The sequence below is a fragment of the Protomyctophum parallelum genome (genome assembly GCF_964188405.1).
Source record: "Protomyctophum parallelum genome assembly, chromosome: 16".
Lineage (NCBI taxonomy): Eukaryota > Metazoa > Chordata > Actinopteri > Myctophiformes > Myctophidae > Protomyctophum > Protomyctophum parallelum.
The window spans coordinates 30,702,715-30,727,826 of record NC_139711.1 but is presented as its reverse complement, the minus strand read 5'-3'; the positions used below and the strand labels follow the sequence as shown (position 1 = coordinate 30,727,826).

The following is a 25,112-nucleotide window of genomic DNA, read 5'->3' as shown; positions in this document are numbered from 1 at the left end:
TTCATGTTACGGTTGGCTCAACACTCCACCACTGTCAAGTACTTTATTCACAATAAGGTCATTTCTTCTTTAAAAAATCATTTTTAATATACAACACAATTTTTGACAAGACAACTCCGTTTACAGCTAAATTTGAGCTCTTGAGTTCCAGCTTCTCTCATAACCAAAGCAAGCACGTAGATGATGGAGATGGAGGGGGAGAGAGAGAGAGAGAGAGAGAGAGAGAAAGAAACAAAGAGAGAGAGAGAGAGAGAGAGAGAGAGAGAGAGAGAGAGAGAGAGAGAGAGAGAGAGAGAGAGAGAGAGAGAGAGCGGACAGATGGGAGAGAAATAGTTAGGAGAGAGAACAAGAAAAGACAGACAGGGAGGAGAAATTACTACGCTTAGTATGATTTCTGTACTAAGAACCAAATTATTCATCAAATAAAATTAGAAAATAATAGTAATAATTAAAAAAAAGGTAAGAAAGTAAATGTAGAAGAAAAAAAAAAAGAAAAAAAAAGAGCCGAGGTGTGCCGGGATGCTGTACCCATGGCAACCTCACATGCACGTCTGTTCCCCCCCCCCCCCCCCCCCCCCCCCATCGCTTCTGCCCTGCTTTGCCGTTTCACAAGTCCACATACACAAACACACACTCAGGCAAACTTGAGTGTGTGCGTCCCCTCCCCCCCACCGTCTTCCAAGCGAGTGTGCATCCCAGAGGAGGGGGTAAAGGAGCAAGGGTGGAAAAAGGAGAGAGGCAGGGAGGAGCAAAAGGGAGCGAGAGGGAGCGTGGGAAGGGCGCAAGTCGCCCCCAACACATCTTCTCCCTCCTTCACTCCCTCTGTCTCAAATCCTTCCTTCCTTTCTGAGAGCTGAAGAAAGAGTCTCTGTCTCCTGCATCACAGCTCCGCAGGTCATCCTCTGTCCAACTTGGCCACTATGTGTGCGTGTGTCGTTTATATATATATATATATATATATATATATATATATATATATATATATATATATATATATATATATATGTGTGTGTGTGTGATTCTGTATCCATGGAGATTATTTTGGCAGGGGTCGGGAATTGAAGAGAAGCTGCTTTGAGTGGCTGTGAAGGAGGAGCTAGGTTGACGTTTAAAGATGAGGTCTGTGTTAATACTGTTATATTAGTGTACTTTACAGAACATAAATTAGTAGCAGAACATGACTTCTCGGGGGTGGGGCGTTGTGGGATCCTCATATGTGTTTTTATGTGTGCGAGTCTGGGGAGTGAGTGGCAAGCGACAGGGAGAGACTTAAGAAGTCTGTCAGAATGGGTTGGTGGTGATGGACAGAGATGACGAGGAGGACAAGGAGGATAAGAGAGGAGATGGGCTCCCTTCCACGAAGGATGTACCCATCAGCCAATCAGCCCTGGGCTCCTCCAAGAAAAGGGTGCGGTGGGTGGCGCCACCTAGAGGACGAGAAGGGTCAACAGTGATCACTCAACAATTCCGGCAGGTTTTTGAAACTGACACAACCCTACATTTTGTCTTTTACAAGTGGAGAGGTGGAACACCACATGGTCGTTACGAACAGAGGTGGATCTTTGAGAAAAGCAATTGTCTCAAGCAATGAAACAATATTACAAAAAACGATGTAAAAATATTTTGAGCTTTATCCACAGTCAGACTGCCAAGGACCAGTTTGGATGAGTTATTAGGTAATTCATAAGTTATTATCGGGCCGTGACAACTGCAATCTTAAAAAGCTTTTTTCAGCTTTCTAAGATTGAGGTGTTTGATCAAAACCAGGATGTTAGCGGCTCATTACAAAAATTGTCTGTATCTCGCGGTTACAATAGCAATGCTTCAGATGACTTATAAAAAGACGGTAGCCACATTAGCTTTAGGCAATTTTGCTTTAGGTTCATTTTGGTGTCTCCAAAATAAAAATCCCAGCTGGATCCGGTGGCAGTGAAGGGACTGCAGACTGAAACAATTCTGTCAGTCAATGTGTTAACCTGAACTAGTAAACATAAAATAATTTAAGCAGAAATAAATGGGGCAATTCTTCCCCACTTTTTCCCGACTCCGATTTCATTACTGTTGCTTACAATATACATTTAACCCATTCTGACCGGGCACCCATTTTGGTGTCGGCATCATGTTATGCTTTAGCTATTGAAAAATAGCAGATCTACAAGCTCATATCGCGCCACCGAGTGGCGCGATACGAGCTTGTAGGTCTGCTATTTCTTTTAAATCGAAGAACGACTGACATTTTTTAAATCTGATCTCAGGTCAGAATGGGTTAATCAGACCAGTGTGTGTCCAGTGGAAACCTCGTATGAATCTGATCTCAGGTCAGAATGGGTTAAGACATCTGCACATACCTGCTATCTAGAGATGTAAGTGTAGGTACGGGAAGGGGACCGCCCTTCTGGCTGGCCATTGGTCGAGACATTGAGAAAGTCCCAGATCAGAATGGTGTCGTCATGAGAACTGCTGATGATCTGGAACTCATCAAACTGCAGACGGAACACACGGCCCGAGTGCTCCTGGAACACACAAACACACACTCAGGGCAAAGCATGGAAAATGATCTCGACACACACGTGTGTGCATGCATGCAATCATCTATAGGCAGGTCCACGCACACACACACACACACTTACCACTAGTGTGCGCAGACATAGGGTGCTGGCAGGGGCTCGTGGATCCAGGGCTGCTTGCAAGTCCCACACTTTGATCTTACTGCAAAGAGAGAAAAAAGTGGAATTGACATCAGAAGACATTTGACATACTATATATAAAGCTGCATTTGCTGCATATGGGTGTTTTTGACTGACCCGTCATAGGCCCCACTGACAATCCTCTTGTTGTCAAAACGAATGCAGCGCACCAGCTCCTCATGGCCCTCCAACACCCGCAAACATGCTCCACATTCTATGTCCCATAATCTGGAGGGAGAGATAAATTAGAATATACAGATACAATGCTTTTAATGTGTAAAATAAGATTATTGTTTTCCACCCAAACACATACCTGATGGTGTTGTCAGAGGAGCCGCTAACCACAAGACGGTCTCTGTACTGCAGACAGGCGATGCCCCGCTTATGCCCATTAAGAGTGCGCACAAACTCACAAGTGCTGGTGCTCCATACCTAAAGAGAGATAGAGAGGGCTTATAGTGACATTCCAAAGATTTTCAACCTTAAATTCATTGTGCAAGTTAAATAATGAAACGATCAAAACAGCTTTTGCAGTGCACACTGTGGATTGAATTCTGTCCATTTTAAATATTTAGAAGTTACTGCCAATTGCCAAATGTATCAAATTATGAGTTTCCCAGTAACGGACTTAATTACAACCCAGGGGTGAAACAATTCAGTTCTATGATCGAACAACACTGATCTGTAAACAGTACTACTACTTCTAGGAGTCTAAATTTGTTTTGCAGTGTAAAGAATCGACCCATCAACTATCACGCAGTGGTACTATTCGCCAGTGAATGGAGCCTCTTATCAACTCATTCTATGCCTAGGGCGACATTGGACGATCTTTTATAAAAGTCAGAGATCGCCTAAGGGCACATCAAACGACCCCCTAGTTTATAATGCATCCTACATCGCTAGAATCGTTTTTACCGGTTCTTACGTCTCCGTCGCCCGGCAACGTTTTGCTTCCGCGTTGGTGACGTCATTGATTAATTTCCCTCTGTCCACACCATCTTTAGCGATGACCTTTAGCGCGTTCATCTCGGAATTGAAGCTCAGATTGAGGTGATCATAGAAAACATTGATGTTTTAGCCGGAGCTCAATAAAAAAAAACTCCCTGCGACCGTACCGTATCAGTGCTTGTGATGAAAACGAAAATATCTAGCGAGTGCCCCGGAAATTATTATTATAATTATTACTTCCGGTTCATCAAATCAGCTGGTGGCTCTTCAAAAGAAGAGCTCGGCAGCTGAAAAGTGTGCCAATTTGTGACTAAAACTTGGTATTTAACGTGGCACTGAAGGAGTTTAAAGGAGGAATGGTACGATGCACAGCGCTCACTCAACATAAATAGTGGATGAAGTTCATTCATTATCATAGAAGTATCCAATCATATTTATTTTCTTCACAGTTCACACTAAAGAAAGCTAGCTCGACCATAACACTACTTATTTGCAGTTGGATCACATATCTTTCTTATTTATCTTGCTTAAGCTTCTCTGTCATGGCCCTAATATTGGTGAATGTTGTCTGCTGTATCACATAATTATTCTCTCCACTGCATGATAGCATGCTTGTGTGTCTCTGTATGGACAGTTGGATGGGAGTTGCCTTTTAATATAGGAGCATGGTTGTTGGTGGCACGTGAAGTTACAGTTTACTTCTCCATATGATGTGTGTGTTCCGTCTGTGTCTATCAGACACTGCATGGGATCGCATCAGTTTGTGTGCTGCATGCATCAAACAAAGCGCATGTCAGAAAGAGATTAAATTTATTTGGTGCCGGGCCAAGGTGCAGGGTCAAATACTACGGGCCAGAGTTGGGCTCAGCCTGGAGTTTTGGGCCCGTGCAGGATATGCTCTCAAAGTGTGAATTTTCATTTTTCATTTCACTTTGATCTTTTACCAACACAGAGCGAAAACTTTTCAAAACGTATTAGCGCATTTTATCAAACGCTTTCACTTGTACCATTTATAAGCTCTAAAATGCCAGAAATAATTATAGACCGTTGATCTGGAAAGTAATTAAACTGACAGGGTACGTGGCAGTTTGCTGACAAAAGGCAATTAATAACCCCATATTACTTTGATCCGCAGTGAAATATTATAGTGATACTAATCCCTTTGGGCTTTGGTTGGAGAGAACAGTACAGAATGGGCATTGTAAATGACGACCATATAAAAGGGCAAAGAAATGATTTTAATGAGTGAAAGGAACCGGGTTATTTATTGGGGGCAGAACAGCGACGAGGAACTACAGCAGATACAGAGCCAAAAGCAAATGCTATCTTTGTGGCAATCTAATTTTCAATTCATCATGGGTAAAGTAGGACGTCGCCATCCTTTAGTGGTTTGGTAAAGGTTTACTTCATAGTGCACTCTTGTGGATTTTTCTTGTAGCATCTATTTCAACCAGCTGGGAGGCAACAAGCTTGTTAGGCAATTTTTCCAATTGGAATATCACTACAGGGCAATGTAACAAAAAATACTTAAATAATTTGGCATTCTCAAACAATATTCTATACACATTTTGGAAATCATGTTAGAACAGATCATCTACATTTTTCTCCCCGGTCCTTCATTGCCATCCCCAGTTCTTGCTTACTGATGCATGTGTCCCTAGCTAAGCCATCAGGGAACGATAGTTTTCTACCTCTGGTCTGCTTAGAGGCAGGATTCCAGAGAAGGGAAGATATAACCTCATTATCAGCTCTGTAGCAGTGGCCGGCAAACTGTGTTCTTGATTGGACTAGTGAAGTAACACGGGAAAGGTTGCCGTATATTAGAGAAGTCGATAGTGGCTCTTCCAAGAGAGATTTTGCGCTCTCATTAGAAGGCGCTCTCATTAGAAGTGCCATCCAGATGTTTCTCTAATTTCTTTGAGAGTGTCCATGTCTCGGAGCCATAGAGTAGAATCGCCTCGACGGTCTTCCTAAATATTTTTACTTTGAACCTCTTACTAAGTGGGATGACCAGATCTTATGCATGTCATTGCAGGCTGACCAGGCCATACCCTTCATAGTTTTTAAGTACTTTTGGGAAGAAGACATACAAGAACCCAAATACTTGTAGTCATCAACCTGTTTCAAAGGAGTGTTGTTAAGCGTTTTGATAACATGGTCATTGTTGTATTTGCATATATTTAAGTATTCAGTTGTCTCGTTGAGATAAAGACCAACACAGTTGGAGGCCTGCTCCAGAGACTGAAGGAGAGCCTGAGTGTACTCAAAGATTGACTGGTAAGCGCGATGTCATCAGCAAAATCAGTGTCAGTTAGGCATTTAGCAGGATGACGAGAGCTTCTTTTAGGGTTCAGTTGGTAGCCATTATCATTGATAGTATCAACTGACATAAGAACATAAACAAGAATAATAAATAGAAACGGTGCAAGTGTGTCCCCCTGGAGTATGCCAGCAAGGATGGGGAATGATGGAGTTTCTCCGTCAGGAGTAAGGATGGTCGCTGATGTATTTGTATATAGAACTTTTAGAACAGATACAGCCACCATGTCCCCAGCCGACACTTATGACACGCAAGGATGTGTGTCATAAGTGGAAACCTTGCCGTTACTTGACCACGTCAAATAAACCTTATATCGTCAATTTACATTGAATGCTAGACAATGTACATTTAGGCCAATGTTGTACCACCTACAGTCAACACAGGTATATACCAAGTAGAAGCTTCCTCTACGTCTGTGATACAACTCCCATATTGAAAGGTACAACAATGTATAGTTGCAACAAGTCTATGTGGGTTAAAGTAATTGTGATATAATTATAAATGCAAAAGCAACTAACATTGTCTACATATTCTGTATTTATGTAAACTACTGCCACCGTAGTGTGGAATGCCCTGTCATCATCCATTAAAGGACGATAATCACTGAAAAGCATCCATCAGGAAGTTACAAGTAGAGTTAGACATGAAATAATTTGAAATGCTGCAGTTGTTCCTTTTTCTTCTCTGTAAAGCCATTTGTTGGTGACATAAATGTGTTTATGTTAGATACAATTTTGGTGAATTGAATGCATAATACAAAATAGAAACTGAAATCAGGACCTTTTTGTGTAATCCTAAATTTTGTTTAATCAATCAAAGCTGACAAAGCAATGATCCAACTCCTGATTTTAACTTCACTTTCATATCCGCAATCAGGAATTAAAGGCTCCACTAGAGGCCTACTCTGATGCTCCGTGTGCACTGTGTTCACCTTGATGGTGCGGTCTCCCGAGGCGGAGACGATGTACTTGTCGTCAAAGTCCACCACATTGACAGCAGCCCGGTGTCCCACTAGTACCCGCCGCAGGCTGATGTCGGTGGGCGAGGCCATGTCCCACACAGCGATGGAGCGGTCCTTCGAGCAGGTCACCATGAGGCCGTTGGCGAAGCGGAGGTGGAGCACAGCCTCGTTGTGGTGGATCAGGGTGTTCAGCACCTCCCCTGACGTTACCTCCCACACCCTACCAGGAGGAGAAGGGGTGGACGGGGGGAATGAAGTAGGACATGGAGAGAAAGAAGAGAGGGTAATGATGAGATTACAGTCATTTGAGTGTTGTGGGGTAAAGGCACATTTTAAAGAGTGACGAAGTAAAAAACGATGGTGAGTCTCAAGTAAAAAATTGTTAGTAACAAAGAGCAAAGGATATGGGGCAAGAGGTTAGAGTAGAGAAGACGTGAAACGGAACAAGAGCCAGGGAGGACAAACAACGCAGTCAGTGGAGAGAGAGTTATGTGTATTGAGCTTACAATAGAGAGCAAGGATTGCGGGTGTAAGCACACCTATATGCTGGAGCATTAAGATACTTTTTTTAATGTTGAACTTCACCGTTTGGGCAACAAGGATCAAACGCAGAACACACTGGAAAAGCTGACACTTAAGCCTATAAACAAGTGCCCGTCAACCGTTACTAAGGAAGTGAAGTCACCTTTTCCTTGGATACCGCCCAGTGAGCACAGCAGAAGTGTGAAGTAATAAGGAGGTAAATGCTGAGCTTCTGTGTGCGGTAGCCAGCTCACAGTGCCAAAACACACACACAAAAGAGATGCAAAGACACATTGCAAATGCATCAAATAATTTCCCTGTGTCACACATACAGTTAGGATATACAGTTTATCTGATGGATATAAACTCCTGATAAAGATAAAATAAACTGTGGATTTTTGGCAATGATAAAGTGTTGTACTAACGGCTCAGGGTTATTAATGCCGTTTCTCTGTGGGTAATGCATTAAAAAAAAAAGTTTTAGCTGAGCACAGATTGCTAACGGGACCCCTCCCGTACCGCGAGTTACTAATTCCTGTGCCAGTTGCTGTGGGCTCCTTCCCGCCCCCTGGCCGCGACCACGCGACAGACTATCAAATATGAATGACTATTGACTGACTATCGTAAACGATCCAGACAAGGTCGCAGAGACGGTTTGTTTATTTTTGGACCACAATTGTTATATGAGACGATTTAAGATGACCCCATGTTATGTTATTCTCCATAGAGAAAAACATCCGTGAACCAGGAGATGAGCGATTGCGTCAGGACTTTGGCACAATACTAATAGTATAACGCTTTACAAACATCAACCACCACTGGACCTATATCTATATTATTATTAGAATCATCATCTACATAGGGGGCATGGTGGCACAGTTGGTAGTGCTGTCGCCTCACAGCTAGAAAGTCCTGGGTTCGATTCCCGCTCGGGACGCTGTGGGTGCTGGCGGCGTGTTTCCTCCTCCGCGTCATCAGTGCCCATACCCGAAAGGCGGGGTTGGCGAAAGGGCCTTTCTGTGTGGAGTTTGCATGTTCTCCCTGTGTCCCCCGTTTTGAAAACACAATAAACCAACCAGTGATGGTATTGTTGACAATTGGGAAGCAATGTATATTGATCTGTGCACGTTCTGCGAGATTTAGTGTTGTGTGCCGAAAACAGCTGATCCACACACAAGCTCACGGCGCATCGCATCCCAAGCGTTGTGAAGCATGCATGGAACATTTGAGGCGCGACACCGCCGTATGACAGAGCATCGTCGCATAGTGTTGCTCGGGCAGAGCTTTATTCGCGAAGCGGGTTGTGGCGGGTTATGGCGTCGTCATGATGCCATGTTTAGATTGTTTACCGACTGAACATACCGGTCAGAAAGCTGGGGAAGTCGAAGGACGATGCTGTAGTAGCAGCCATGGAAACGCGACAGTCCACTCCTCCAGAAACTTTCGCTGACGTCATTCTGACTCAATTACTTTTTCTATCGTCACTTTTTCCTCTCTGTGACACCGTCCGTAGTATTTTTTACCTTTCCCCCAGGCTGCTGGCCTGTTTTGGGGGGCTCAAGATTTTGCTGGAGCCGGGACCTCTCTCATAGCTTCACGCGTGCCAGTAGTGCTACGGTGTGTGTGTGTGGTGGCGGGGGGTTGCTTGGGAGAGATAGAAAGCAGGGGAAGATGCAGAGGCGTCGCGCAATGACCACGTTCAAGACATATATCTCATGTTGTGTAAATGTTTATATAGCCAACTATACTAAGACGTTCACTCAAAATACACACTTGCCCGATCGGGCAAGCCAGTAGAAACCTTCACCTGCCCCGACCATTTTTTGTACTTGCCCCGGGCAATCGGGTCAAACCCTGCATAAAAAATGCAAAGAAATTGCATGTCGAGGTAATAATGCTGTCTAATCTGCCTTTTGTCCAACTGTCAGTGGGAAAGGGTCCAGAAAGTTGTATGCTTGGTTAGACAGATTGCGCCTCGTTCCCTGCTTTGGCTGTATTCGCTATATGAAAGTGAGAATAAAGGAGAAGAAGTTTAGCTCTACAAGACGGGCAGACATCTATGAGCAGGATGTTTGGCTTCCAATAACATCCCTCCAGAGCTGCCAACCTTGAGATATTCCCATGAGGGGGTCCTGCATGCCTAGTAGTTTTTGATGGGGGTGTTATGTTATAGAACATTTCACACCAGAAATCAAATTTAGACAGCCAAGCTGTTATGGACATTAGAGCAGGGGTCTTCAATGTTTTTCAGACCAAGGACCTCTTATCTGAGAGAGAGAAGCAGGTTTAGCAGATTACAGATTACACTTTTTCATTGATGGCTTCATAATCTTGATAGCACACCGTTGTACAAATGAATGTTTTCTTGTTTTACACATTTAGCTTCTCTATTAATGTGTATTTTTAGACATTAACCATTACCACTTGACTATTGGCTCTGCAAGTTTTTCCCTTATGTAGTACATTTCACTAATGGAGAATTATACTTGCTCAGTTTTTAAGTCCAATTTAAAAACATATTTAACATTGCTTACTCACAATGATGTCTATCAACTAGGCTTGATAGATAGCCTGGGCTTTAAATGAGCTGTACTGTACTTTGAATGTGTATGAAAGGTGGTAGATAAAATTATAATAATATTCCCTTTCGATCGCTGGCTGTAGATTGACACGTGCGTAATTTAACTATGGCAATGGAACCAAATTGACCAGCTTATTCAGACAAGACGGCAGCAAAATGAGTTCACGTCTTTGCAAAGGTTTTCCAGCATGGATGAATCCAAAACAAGACAACAGGACATCAACGCCGATTGGCTGTCAGGGCGCCATACGCAGCAAACGTCGCTTCAATTGGCTGTCAGGATGCAGTGCGTTGAGTCAGCGTCGTTCAGAAGCCCTTGAGGGATGATTTCACCATTCTGCCCAGCAAATCATCCCCCAAATATTTCTGTCAGAAATAGTTGGGGGATGATTACACCCTTCACCCAAAATTGTGTGGTTATCATTGTGAATGTCGTACCTGCATATAGACACCTAGAATTGCGTGGTTGGTACACAAAATGCGTGCAGGTTGGTAGCTCTGTCCCTCTCAAAGGCTTCGGCTTGCACTTTCAAGTATTGGCTTGTTTGTCCATTGAATGCTCTCATAGTGCAGTATCATTTGATGGTTTATATACAGGGCTGCACACAACTTTTTTGGTCTAGTACTCAGAGGAGCACCTGGAGGAGTTACTTGGTGCTCCTAAAATGCGGCGACCAGTCTCGCCGGATGGATAAAAGAGGGATGCATGAATAACTTATAGCAAAACGATATTTATTGGACAAGTGGGGACTGGGGAGTCAATGGAGAGTATTGCAACTCTAGATTCATCCAATTATTTAAATAAATCTAGAGTTGCAAATTGCAGCTATAGGTCCATGTGTATTCCAGCCCTATATGCATATTCTAATACAAACTTCTTAATACTTCCTAAGGATAATATGAGCGTCAAAGCAATATTTAAATAGTTTTTTTAGTCGATCTATTAGCTCACAACGTGTTGCGGAGGCGACACATTGTGAGCTTGCAGATCAGATCATTTGTTTAACATACGACACGTCATACGGCAAAGCATACGTCAGGCTTCCTTTTTGTTTTTAGTCGGTGGCCAGCCCGGTGCTGTGACAGACGGCATCGCACACGAGCAACTTGCTCCAGCACCCGGAAAACAAACACAAGCACAGCGGCAAATGGGAAGAGTGCAAAGCATCCAAAGCATGCCCTTTTACAACTTTTACTTTTTAGTTCGCTCCACATCTGAAACGGAGAAGACGAACCATTAATGTCACTTATGTCAGGTTTTCTCAGTAAACTCCTATCCTCCTCCTGTCAACCGCCCTCCTCCTCCCAGCAATGAGCAGCAGCATCGAATCCTCCCTCGTTTGAGTAAGGACGTGCTGTGATTAGCCACAATGGCCAGTGCACTTGTGCAAGACGTGCTGCGATTGGCCAGTAGTAGCTACTTTGAGTGGCAGTCAGTGGGAAATGCTCTCGCCACAGAATTGACTAGTATTCTGCCATAATAATCATTCTGGGCGGCCCCAGCTGTTGGTACGCAGAAGCGCTTCCCAGCGCTTGATTGACAGCGCATAATGAATTTTGACGACGCATGCGCACTGGCGCACCACTTATGTGCAGCCCTGTTTATATACTACTCCCCCCCCCCCCTGAAATGAAGCATTACTCTTGGCAGCAGGAACCACATACTTCTAGGGCAGGGACAATAACTGCATTACCACGGTTGTGTGATATATGTCAGCATTATAAATGTCTTTCTTATTCCTTGGTGAAGTGCATTTGGTTGTGGTGGGTGTGGTTAACTGCCGAGACACATCCGTCTGTCCCCCAACCCCCCGCGTGGTGAGAAGAAATCTACACTCACTGTCCCAGCCCTACATACTGCAGTTATCTGTTTGCGTTGTATTTAGGAAAGCTGCAATGTTCTTTAAAGATTATTCCTAAGCCACACCTGGTTTAGCAAATCATACAGTATAAACACAAGTCATCTGTATGGGGCTTGTACTGTTGCCTGCAATGATGTATTATTTTTCACACATTAATATAAAACTATTTTTATGTGCCATACCTGACAGTGGAGTCAGAGGAGCCGGTGACGATGACCCTCTCATCATACTGCAGACACAGCACTGAACCTGTGTGACCCGTCAATATTTTCAAACACTCCAACGACTGCTTATCCCAGATCTGTATGGAAAGACAGATAGGAGGGATCGGAAGAGACAAAAAAGCAGGAGAGATAGAGATAGAGATAGAGTTAGAGAGTGAGAGAGAAGAGAGAGCATGGAATTGATGCAAACCAGAGTGAGATTGGGGAGACAAAAGTAGAGAGACAGGGATAGAAAGAAGAAAGATCAGGGAAGAGAGAGAAAGCACAAGAGTGAGGATATTAGTTAGGAAAGTGGATGGGAAAATGTAGCAGATTTGGGTCAGGCAAAGAATGGCCTGAGCTCACAGTATTGTTCATGCCCCATTTCCCCACTGCTGCTGTGGCGCTCAACACTGTATGCATTTGTGTACGTACATACGCGCACACACACACGCCTCCTCAAAACAAATCCCACTTCTCCCTCCATCCTCCCCTCCCTTTCTTCTATTCTCCCAGGCCTGACGGATGGGGGGGGGGTGGGCACATAGCAAGTCTGGAGATGAGTCCTCTTATCCCATAATACACTTGTGTTCTGTCTGACTGTCTACTGGTAACCTCAGCTCCACAGACGGCAATAACAATGGGATGATAAGCTGCTCTGGGCCATGCAAAATAACACACACGATGGGAAAAGGTACACAGGTACACACACACACATCTACCGTTTGTGTATCGCCGGCACTTAAAGTCACACAGACACTACGGCAGTTACCTTGATAGAATTATCCCTAAGGCCGCTGATGATCTTGTCATCGTCATACTGGAGGCAATAGACGCCTTTACTGTTCTCTGAGCGACATTGGATCCTCTGCAGGTTGTGTCTGCCACACCGCCAGTTAGCTTCGATAGTCTGGAGGAGGAAGAGGAAAAGACAGTGAGACGGAAATGCAGAACAAGTGGAGGCACCCCACCACCCTTAGGGCAAGGGGAGGGGAAACGTGCAGATTCAGAAGCATGTGTATTATTAGCAAGGACAAAAACAGATGTGAGATCTGCTGGGGTGGGAAATGGGGATGGGGCGTGTGAGACTAGAATAGTGCTGTTCTATACTTTTAGCTTAAAATACACCTAGGGGTGTGTGATATCATAAACGATTGAATTAAAATGTCTCCAATCTGCCTTTTCAGAGATTGATTAGATTATAGGTTGCGATACAGTGAGTTGCAATTATAAACGTTAATTTTACTCTAGTGCGAAAGTGTCGCTTGCAAAAAAGAACAGAGCTTCAACTGATCACAACACAACACATTGTTTGCTTGAAGATCTGTTATTTTTGTTCATACACGCGTTCAAAGTACCCACCCCTCTTTTGTTCGCTCTTGGGAGCGATAGACAGAAACTCCAAAGAGTTGGTCGCTAAAAAGAACTCGACATCCATCATTGGAACAATTTTGGATATTCCAAAACCGAAAAAGGTTCGAACCTCAGATAGCAACACAAGGAACCTGTTTAACCACCATAAGCAGTACGCAGAGTCAAACAGCGAGGTGGTCCCTGTACGTAGGAATGGTTACACGACAAATGTTCTGGTGTATCAACGTTACATTGATATACAAATAAAGTAAAAGCACATCAAAATAAAAAGCACCGTCAAACATTGAGTGAGGGCTTCCCTTAAGTGCATCAGCTGCAACTATAGCAGCCAGTTGCTACATGAGCAAAACGAACAATGGTACTACTGAAGGTAATGATTCTCAGCACTTTTAATTTCAAGGACTCCTGGTTTGATTTGCATTAGGCCATAGACTGGGGGTCTACCCCCATTTGATATGAATTTTAGTATTTTCCATTTTATGTCTAGTACTCCAATCTACACAGTAAAATCCTCTGTGCTCTAGATAGTGTACAAATTGTACAAAAGGGACACATAAGGGTCCTTTGTAGGGCTATAGTTACACTGGTTGTACAGTTATTCAGTTAATTCTCTTAAAAACCCTATATGAAAAAATTAATTGTGATAGATTGTGTAAATTTGCCTGGAAAGAAATCCTACCAATAAATAGTAAATAAATCTGTCGCCTTGCAGAGGGAAAAAAGCATCTGCATGCATCATTAGGATGATGCTTGTAAACAAAGAAAATTACAAGGTGTTGCTGAAATATGCTTATTTGATGCGTGACTGCAGATTGGCTGTAACCTCTTACCTCTATGTCTTGGATGATCTTGGGATAAAGAGAGTGATAGTAGGAGTTGGGTGGGACTTCTGTAGTGCGGTTTTTAAACAGGTACTTTTCCCTATGGGGAAATGACAAATTCAATATATTAGATATGCACATGCCCTGAAAACCTTTTACTTCAAATCAGACAACGGACACTGACCCAAGTTTAAATAAATTAGATATGCACATGCCCTGAAAACCTTTCACTTAAAATCAGACAACGGAGACTGACCCAAGTTAAAGTAGTAAAAGGCAATCCCTTTCTCTCGTAGGATACGCAATATAGTCAGGTAACCACTAAAGAAAAGGAGAATGATGCACAGAGCCTCAATAATTGGCATAAACTGGAGCGGAGCACCACAAATAAGTACACAAGTTCACTTTAATTATATTTCTGCGAATTATAGCAACTAAATGAACTAAATGACTCCCATGTCTTATTGCACGACTGTGTTCACTCTCACCACTGGTGTCTCTCGGACAGGCCTTTCCAGAGGGGGTCTGTGCGGACCATGCGCTCGATTAGTTTCTTCCACAGCATGCCCTCTGAGATCACCCTTTGCCACTCCTTACACACCAGTTCTGCCGAGCACAGCGAGCGGGCATCCAGGAAGGATAGGATGTTCTCTGCTATATGGTCCAGGCCCTGGGCTGGTGAGGTAGGGTGAGAAGGAGAAGAGTTGAGAGAGAGAGTGTGTGTGTGTGTGTGTGTTATGAGAGGGAAACGTCTACTCCCTACTGTGTGCATGAGCATAAAGTCATCCTGTGTGTATGTCAGTTACTGTGCTAGTGTGCTCGTACAGTGACAATGCATTTTGTTCAGAGGGCAGATTTGATGTCGGCGACAACATCATTAGGGAAAATCCTAATATTCCTTATCCCATAGCCGATGCTGTATTGCAGAATTGGGTTAATAATGTAGTCATAACTGTGGGTGATTTATATAGCAACAATACAGCTCCATCTCAATGAATTAGAATATTGTGTAAAAGTTAATTTTCTTCCGTAAAAGTGAAATTTTCATATATTCTCAATTCATTGGGCATAAAGTATTTAAAACCTTTTTGTTTTAATCTTGATGATTATAGCAAATAGCTCATGAAAATAAAATAAAAACTATCTCAACAAATTAGAATGTTTTACGATAGCACTAAAAAAGAAGTTTTAAACGAGAAATGTGGACCATCTGAAGTATATTAATGTATGCAGTCAATACTTGGTCTGGGGTAATTTTCAACAAATTATTTCATCAATGGAGGTGATCAGCCTGTGGCATTGTTGAGGTTTGTTTGATAACAGCCGTAAATTAATTTGTATTGTTGAGTCTCATGTCTCACACCTTCCTATTGAAAATACAACCTAGATTCTCCGTGGGGTTCAGGTCAGGCCAGTTGGCTGGTCAGCTAAGCACAGTAATACCATGGTCAGTGCACCAATTACTAGTAGTTTTGGCTCTGTGGGCAGGTGCCAAGTGCTGCCTGAAAAGGAAGATCAGCATCAACATAAAGCTTGTCAATGTACGGAGGCACACAGTACTGCAAAATATAATAGATGGTTGTGTTGAGACTCTGGACTTGACAAAACACAGTGATGATTTTGGCCATGTTATCTATTCACTACAAAATCCTGCTCACCACCTACAAAGCTCTCAATAACCTGGCTCCCCCCCCTACCTCTCCGATCTTCTAGAACCATATGTCGTCGTCCCCCGCTCCCTCAGGTCCAGTGAAGCCAACCTCCTGAAGGTCCGCAAGGCCAAGTACCGCATCTGGGGGGACAGGGCCTTCTATGTTTCGGCCCCCAAACTCTGGAATGAACTCCCTAACCATCTCAGAGTTGCTCCCTCTCTTTCAAAACCTCACTCAAAACCCACCTCTTCAGGATAGCTTTCCCCATCTGAGGTCTCGTTATTTTTAACCCTGTACTGTTGTTGTATCTGTTATGTTTTGCTTTGTTTTTTTCTTAATAAAGTCTGTTCCTAGTGTGCCTATGTAAAGCGCTTTGGGTATTTAGAAAAGCGCTATTATATGAGCTATTATTACTTGCGCAAGCAGAGCATGCAAGTACTAGTTTCGCCCGGGACTCGTATGCACCGTCCCAGCTGTCCCGCATCCAATTTTGATGCGTATGCACCTTCCCAGCAATTTTGATGCGTATGCACCGTCCCAGCAAATGACGTAATGACTAATTGTGCCTGATACGGCAGTGGTGCCAGATTACATACATGCATACATAGGAGCATTACCTTTAATCCTCCCAACACTAAAACATATCGTCATTACGTCACCATCGAAAACCAATTACACTCTGGCATTGGGTCCTTTAATCCACATCTTTATTACGTAATCATTGAGAGCTAGTTATACATATACTATGTATAACTAGGGACGGTGCATATGCATCAAAATTGCTGGGACGGCGCATACGCATCAAAATTGGCGGGACGGCTGGGACGGTGCATACGGCGCAAAGTAACCACAGTATACCGCTAATCAACTTACAAATTACATATACATACATATACATAGTATATGTATAACTAGCTCTCAATGATGACGTAATACAGATATGGATTAAAGGACCCAATGCCAGAGTGTAATTGGTTTTCGATGGTGACGTAATGACGATATGTTTTAGTGTTGGGAGGATTAAAGGTAATGCTCCTATGTATACATGTATTTAATCTGGCACCACTGCCATATCAGGCACAAGTAGTCATTACGTTACATGCATAAAGTAGGTAGGTAGCAAATAGTTAAACCTAATAATTCAACATTTCAAACGTTCCTTCACAGAGAAACTGAGATTTGACAGTTTGTAGCGGTCGAAAGTACTTGCGCGCTCTGCTTGTGCACTAGTAGGCCATAAATGGCCTACTAGTGTGCAGCAAGCAAGTATGCACTCGACAGAGTGCAGTTCTAGTTATTATTATTATTATCTGCTGGTGTTGATCCACTGACAGTACATTGTGCTTCAGTATGTTGACAAGCTTCATTAATTTTCCATTCCAGCTCGATTTGGCACCTGCCCACAATGCCAAAACTACTAGTAACTGGTGTACTGACCATGGTATTACTGTGCTTAACTGACCAGCAAACTGGCCTGACCTGAACCCCACAGAGAATCTAGGTTGTATTGTCAAGAGGAAGGCGTGAGACATGAGACTGCCGTTATCAAAACAAACCTGGGCTTCCATAACACCTCAACAGTGACCAAGGCTGATCACCTCCATGCCAGTACAGCCGCAAAGAAAATCATTCTGGTTAATTGGAAATCTGACAACTCACCTTCACAGAGACACTGACTGAATGAACTTTCATCATATTGTACTCCAGAAAAGATACTGTACAATGTAAAGTGAAAGCCTGCTACTTATGAAAAGATCTGGGGTAGGTTATTTGAGGTTCTACCTTCAATATCTCCTCTGGGTTGATTTTACTATGAGTTGTTGTTGTCAAAGGGTGTTATGGACAGGACAATATGGAGTAATGAAAGCTGTGTAGTTTACCTTTCTGGGGCAGGGGTGGGTGGGTTTTTAATTTTCCAGTTTTTCTTTTTTTTTGTGGCAGTTCCGTTTGTTTTGTTTTTCAGTATGTCTTGTTTAAAAAAAAAATCGGTAAAGTGATCTGATGATAATGTGTACATTGTCAATAAACAAATCTTTAAATGAAAAAAGATTTGATGTCGGAGTAACTGTCTGTGTGTGCGTCTGTGTTATTCTACCTGGCAACGCCGTGATGAAGTCCCTCTGCAGCATTGGTTTGAGGTAGGAGTTGATGTGGCCGTGTTGGTAGTGGCACATGCGGGAGATCAGGTGCTCCACAAACTCCACCTGGTCAGCCTCCGACCACTGGTCAAACAGGGCGATGCAGTGTTCCTTCTCTTTCTCATAGTTGCCCTCTGATGGACGCTTGCGAGATCCCGTCACCGGACCGTTACTAAGCTAAAAAAGACCAACAGAGCACAGGTACAGGTTTAATAACTGTTCTCATACCCACTTAAACATTCACAAGACATTTAAATCATTAACATGGCTGGATGTAAAAGTTTCTTTGCTCTGATTTTCTTTTTTTCTGGATTTGATACTGTAACTCTTGGACAGGATGTAGGTGTTGCACAACTGATCCTGTATTACAAATAGATCAGGTCTTTGGGGTGGATCCTGATCAAATTGTCGGATCGCCAATCGGAGCACCACTAATTACAAAATACAAAGGTTCAGATCATGGGCAATGTGTGCTGCAGCAAGGATAAAACAGTAGCTCAGCCCCATGTCATAGGCAGTCAACCGCCACAACATTGTGCCAGTTTTCCACCTCCTGCCAACAGCACTAGAAACAGGAATGTTTCTACCTGAATGATACCATTAACACTTACAGCACGTAGGACGCCTGAGAACGTCATAGAGTAGAGTAGAGTAGAGTTCAAAGGACGTCTGAGGACGTCCTAGCGACATCCCAGCGATGCGGGGCGAGATATTAATATTCAGAATTTTTCCTATTTATTTTTTGGGCATTTCGCTTTTCGCTTGCCGTATGCTAACGCTCAGTGCAACTATTAGCTTATTATTGACTCCCACGTTAGCGAGACGGAAAGAATGACTCGTAGCTCCTAATCCAGGGCGCTCTCCGTGGTGATGAATAGAGCGATATGCTGGCGCTTCATTTCTGCTGCTCATCCGTCTCTCCCGCAAAATATGAACGCTTTTTGGAGCGTAAAACAATATATTAAGATGATCGGGGATGTTGAGGTCACTTTGTAAAGTCAACTTTTTTAGGAAAGTGTTTCCGGTTCATGGCTTTCAAAGTAAAAGCGATCAGACACCTCCGGTATTCTATAGCCTATATTTTGAAGGCAGTCGGCGTACTCAATGTGTTAAAGGTATAATTTGTGTCACTTACAATACTCCTCTGTACCATTGTATGAAACGTGATGTCTTTCTATCATGCTGAATTTACAGCGTTTTTCTTTCCCTGTAATCTGTATTTTCCAACTGTACGGTCCATGGCGACTGAATTTCCCTTGAGGGATCAATATAGGTCTCATCTTGTTGAATATAGCATGTCTATAAGAGACAAAAGATATAACAAAATAACTACTAACGCAAATCACCCCAATCACAAGATCTTCTAAAATAACCATTTCACCGCAATGCTCATCAAACCAAAATGTCTTCTAAATATCCTGACTGTTTTCTGAAATACCCATGTTTCTATATCAGTGGTGCTCAATATTTCATGTCAAGGAACCCAAAATGTTTATGTAAGAGGCCACTGAACCCCATCTAAGAAAATGTTGTTCCAGGGGACCCCAGATTTGAGTTAAAAAAGTTTGTTCTGGAAAAAAGATTCCAAATTTGCGCCACATTTTCAATTTTTTTCTAAAATAGCAGACCTACAAGCTCGTAGTGCGCCACTCGGTGGCGCACTATGAGCTTGTAGATCTGCTATTTTTCAATAGCTAAAGTATAACATAATATTTAAAACACCAAAAGGGGTTCCCACCCAAAATGGGTTAATTAAATATTAACAAGTAATGATAGACATTTACTTTCTTTTCATTACAGGCTTACATACTGAAAGCAAATGCCATTCTCAAATCAGTACACCTTTAAATGCATTTTATTTTTTCCCCTCTTTTAAATAACAGTTAACTCTATGGCCTTTCGCCTATAGGGAAAGTGTTTAAAGCTATATATATATAAATGCTTCTTTTTGTTATAACCTTTCAAGAATTTGAGGCTTGTGGCAGCCCTAATAATGTTCAAGTGAATATTTAGTATTTAGCGGCAGCCTGGTGTATTTGAATTATACTTCTGTGCTTATTTATGTGGGGTTTTTTTGCAGATTAATGCATGGCCAGTGAGGTGCACACCTTGAGAACTGTGGTCTTCTTTGGCGACAGGTCATCTACGATGTTCTGTGACTCCATCCCCGACATGTTCTGTGGAGACGGGGAAAAAAAACACAAGGCAGGGGTGGCTTAGCATCGGATTCTTTGACTTGGTGTGTGTGTATATATTGTTTGTATCAAATACACTAATAAAGCCAGGGCAACGGTGTGGACAGCATTGAATAAATAAGAGTAGCGCAAATACAGCCAAGGAAAAGGTAGCGAATATGATTTCTGGAGAATACACGCACGCGCGCACACACAGCTAACTAATGGAGTAATGCAACAAAAAGAATCTATCTGCTTTCTTGTCTGTGATGTGGCCTAAGCAGTCTGGACAGGAAATTAAACTGCAGCATCTTGGGTATGTCACTGGCAGCAGCTCAGACACCGGTGTAATGAAACTAGAATCAGACAGTGGCTTTCCAGCGCAAACAAGAGGAAAGAATAGACAAACACATGGTGGAGGTAACTGGATCCCACACATGTACATAGCATGACTGAAGATGGAATGCGATTTACTTCCTGTTACCAGTGAATTGCATACAAGGAGAATTTGTACCAATACCACCTTCACACAAAAGGTGGCTTTGAAAAATAAAACTTTCAACTGAGCTGCAGGCTGACAAACATTTCCCAAAGAAATACTTTGCGTAGGTATAACAACTCGTCTTCTTCACAGAGGCATGTCGGTCAGATTGATTAGACGATTATAAGAGAGGATTGTGGTTTCTGATTTTATATATATATATATATATATATATATATATATATATATATATATATATATATATATATATATATATATATAGTAGGCAATTTGTTGCCTCTAAATAAAGTAAGTCTCAGAACTCTAGAAACTAGTGTGCGGATGTTCTTTCTCTTCCTTTGATGTTTGCCTTGATGCCTGACATCCAGCACCTGGCCTAAATATAGGCCTTGAGGTGTGCACACAATCTTCTGTGTTCTGATAGTAAATACAATCTTAATTCTTTTTTCAGGACATACATACAAGGCCATAAACAAAATGAGGGTTTACTTATTAAGTCAATTCAATATGTTCCAAAGTATACTGTCTCTTCACCCCACATATCCCTTTAAACGAAGACTGCGACAGCATAGTGCAATGCAATCTATTAGACACACCACAGTTTTAATTACAGGACAATTCACATATTCTTTCATATTGAAATTTCTCTTTTAGTCTTTGGGCATGGATAGCACTGTAATACTTCAGAGCTGTCCTATGGGTACCTAATCTCCAAATTGAGAAACCTGGACACAACCTCTGTCTATAGGGTCAATGATATCACACATCTGGGAGAGAGGGAGTGAGAGAGTTAGTGAATGAGTGAGTGAGTGAGTGTCATAGTCAGAGGCTTTGAAAATGTTCATCAACGGGTGAAATACAGGTTCATCTGTCTATATACGCCATAATAACCGATGTGTTACTTGTTCCCCAAAGTCCAAAGCTTTGGCATTGGGCGTTTATACACTGAGACATTGACCAAAACCAACAGAAAGCCCCTCCAGATCATAAGGTGGTGCCCATCACCAACACAAACAGACACAAGGTCAGTTATCAAGACCAGTGCAGACAGGACAAGCAGGCAGGATGGGCTTGCTGGTAGTGGTGGTGGTGACCATGCAGAGCATAAAGACAGATGGACTGATAGACCACATTAAGCCAGGAAGGCACAGGCAAGCATGTAGCCTCTCAGAGCTGGAAGGAGACCCCCCCCACCTCAGTCCTCACACCTCCAGGTAGAAAATTATGAATACACATTGCTCCTAAAATGTAGGGGTTATTCTCTGGTTACCCCCCGCCACACACACACACACACACACACACACACACACACACACACAATCATCACACTCAATCCATCCTGATATCTTCAGCTTATGGGGTAAAAAACTCTATATGGACATTGTCCAATTATTTTTAACTTCATAATGTTGTCCAAATCAGATACAAAAACGTAAGTATCATAAAGCAGTAGAGGTTACACTAGATGTGGGTTATCAAAGCAGAGGTTCTGTTTCTCAACCAGAGAGGGCTGGGGGGCACCAGAGATGAACTCCAGAGCAGTGTTCTTTCGATGGGCAAGGAAAGGAAGACAGAAGGTAGGGTAGACAAGGGGGTGTGAGGAGGAGTGGGTGATGAGAGGTATAGGGAGTGGGACAGGGCATAAGGATAGGAGGGGCAGCAGAATTAAGAGGAGAGAGGCAGAACCTGGTTGTGAGCCCGGGTAGAGGGGATGCTCTGCAGGCACCTGAGTGCACACAAACTCTCAGCCACCGAGGAGCAGCCCAGCCAGAGAGAGCGAGGCACAGAGCACTGTGTGAGAGAGAGAGAGGGAGGCAGGGAAGGAGAGGAGAACGATGGGGAAGAGGATAAGAGTAGAGGAGAGGGCAGGAGACAAGTTGGGAGGTAAAGGAAAGAGAAGGGAAATTGATGAGAGAGGAGGGGTGGAGGCAAATGAACGGATATATGGATAGGTGCAGTGATGGTGGGGGAGGAGGAACAAGACGGTGGAGTGGGTCAACAAAATGTTTAAAAAATAATAATAGTGAGTGGAGATTGGAATTGAGGAGGGGTGTAACCACCGAGAGTGAGGGGAGAAGAGGGGAAAGGAGGTAGGGTAGTGGGGGGGAAAAACCAGTATTAGAGCTACACGCACATTGGCACAGTGAGCGCAGGAACACACATCCCTTCACAGACGAGATATAGACTGACTGACACAAACACACATACAGAAGCATTATTAGACATGAAGTGGAAAGGGGTAGGCTGAGGAGAGGAGGAGCTGTGGGGGCATTGGTCACTTTATTAGTTGTACATATACCCTATCAACTGTTCTGCAACTCTTATGAGAGGTTAGTGAAAAACACAGGGACAAAACACACACACACACACACACACACACACACAAAATTGTAAACAAACCTGTACAATATTGGCCCTACAAAATGGTGAATGTTAAATACATGTATGGCTAAAATTGTTGTGAAATATTTGAGTTTATTACAGTCCAATACACTACACATTTTTTGTAATAAGGGCCATTTCATGTGAATGACTAAAAGGTCCACCCGAGGCACTTTAATAGACTAGACAATACCAATATTGCCTGTCTGGGTGATAATCAATCACCCGTTACTACAAGCCATTTATGATGGTATGAAACAATGTGTTTAAATGAAATGGGATGATCTCATGACTGCATCCTGTAAACTTCAGTTGCCCACCATAGCTTAATTGAACAACAACAAACACCTCTCCGTTATAATATGCAACTACTAATAAGTGGACAGGACAAAACAATTGCAACCAGTGGCCCTAAATATTTACGACCAGGAATATTGCGGTTTAATAAAACCCAATTTCCTAAAAGCACTCTTCTGGCCTTGCGCTAACGTCATGAAAACACACAACGAGATCTACAACAGAGGTAAACAATTTCGGATTCAAATCCGTAAACTTATTTCCCAAACATATGTGGCCATAAATCCAATCAACAATACTCAACTATGGGCTATTCAAGTACCAACGAATTAGCCAAATGTGTGGCGATGTGAGCCACAGCTACCAAACGGCTTCATATAATCACTTTGACCCCTGTGATGCTGGGGCTAGCAAGCTAATATTAGCCACTTAGCCAGCTAGCAGATCAACATCATTTTATTTGGAAGACGGTAAACAGACACCATTAGTTCTACAACTTCCCACCGGGCGACACAATATAATATACTGGCTGTATCTTTGTGTCGAGAAAAACAACAACAAAAAACAAGTCTGCTAGTTAAGCAGTCAGTGGGCTGTTTGGGTTCAGATAATGGCTGTCAAATGGAACTAGATTTTTTTTCTTTGCATGCTAGCCTGTTAAGCTAATCGCTCTAGATCGCCAATCATGGTAACGCCGTGTGAATGAAACAGCAACACACTTCCTTCTACGCAGTTCTCAAAAATATAAACACACAGTCACACACACAAGAGGCACATTGCCATTTTGGCCACACACATCCCTCCTGCGAGATGATGCGTTGTTATCATTTTGTCACGTATATCAAAGACTCGAGTAAAGGTTACCTCAAAGTAATGTGGTTAAAAACAACCACCCTTTTTAATACGAGGTGCTTCGTACCCAGCTAGCCGATGTTAGCTTCGTTAGCTGTAGCTAACGGCTTTTTATTTTTGATGCCAGTCACACGAGCCTTTCGCTGCCTTACACCAACCCGATGGCCATCGGAAAAATGTACGGCCATACGCCCCAATAACACTTATGTTTTTCTAAATTCACGTTTTGGTCGAACTCGACGTTTGTGCGACGGGGTATAAAGGATCGTTGTTGTAGCCGGCAGGGCCTGGGCAGTCAGTGGCGCAGCGTCACCGCAGTGAACAACTACCCCGACAACACACGGCTGTCTCCGGGCCCACGGACTTTTCAATAACCTTTCGACTGGCTACTTTTAACTACCGAACACCAAATACATGCGTTTGGGTGGCAATTGTTTCTTTTTTTTAATGTAGCTATCGTCGTTCACCCCACAGAAGAACATTCGTGGCATATATCGATTATTTCAGGCCCTCCTCCCTCTAATTTCTGGTCCCCCCTCCTTCTTTCTCCTCCACCTCTACCGACGAGTGGCTTCAGCCCCCCCGTTCCTGTCGACGAATCGAGTTCGGTGCCATAATTATGTGGTTAGATTCACAATTAACACGTCGGGTGTCCCAAGATGCCACATCCGAACGAATCTTACCATTAATTCCAACGTTTTGTCCTCCATCTCCGGTTCCATGTTGATCAGATCCCCCCCGAAACTCGCTCTGAAAATGGAAACCCAGCCCTGCGTCGGCGGCCCGCAAATGCAGAGACGTCATTCACTTCGCTCAGCCACACCGCTTGGAGGAGC

General features: G+C 43.0%; 1 protein-coding gene across 1 annotated transcript; it reads right to left on the bottom strand.

The window, feature by feature from the left end:
* On the bottom strand, positions 1–25,112 carry LOC310872914 (F-box and WD repeat domain-containing 11-B). Its single transcript, XM_083785106.1, has 13 exons — positions 24,960–25,112; positions 20,178–20,246; positions 18,027–18,246; positions 14,768–14,954; positions 14,289–14,379; positions 12,857–12,994; positions 12,064–12,182; positions 6,887–7,136; positions 3,001–3,119; positions 2,805–2,915; positions 2,631–2,709; positions 2,349–2,513; positions 1–1,427 (listed from the first exon to the last, which is right to left on the bottom strand). The coding sequence occupies exons 1-12, from the start codon at positions 24,996–24,998 to the stop codon at positions 2,352–2,354; spliced, it is 1,584 nt and encodes a 527-aa protein (XP_083641232.1). The 5' UTR covers positions 24,999–25,112; the 3' UTR covers positions 1–1,427; positions 2,349–2,351.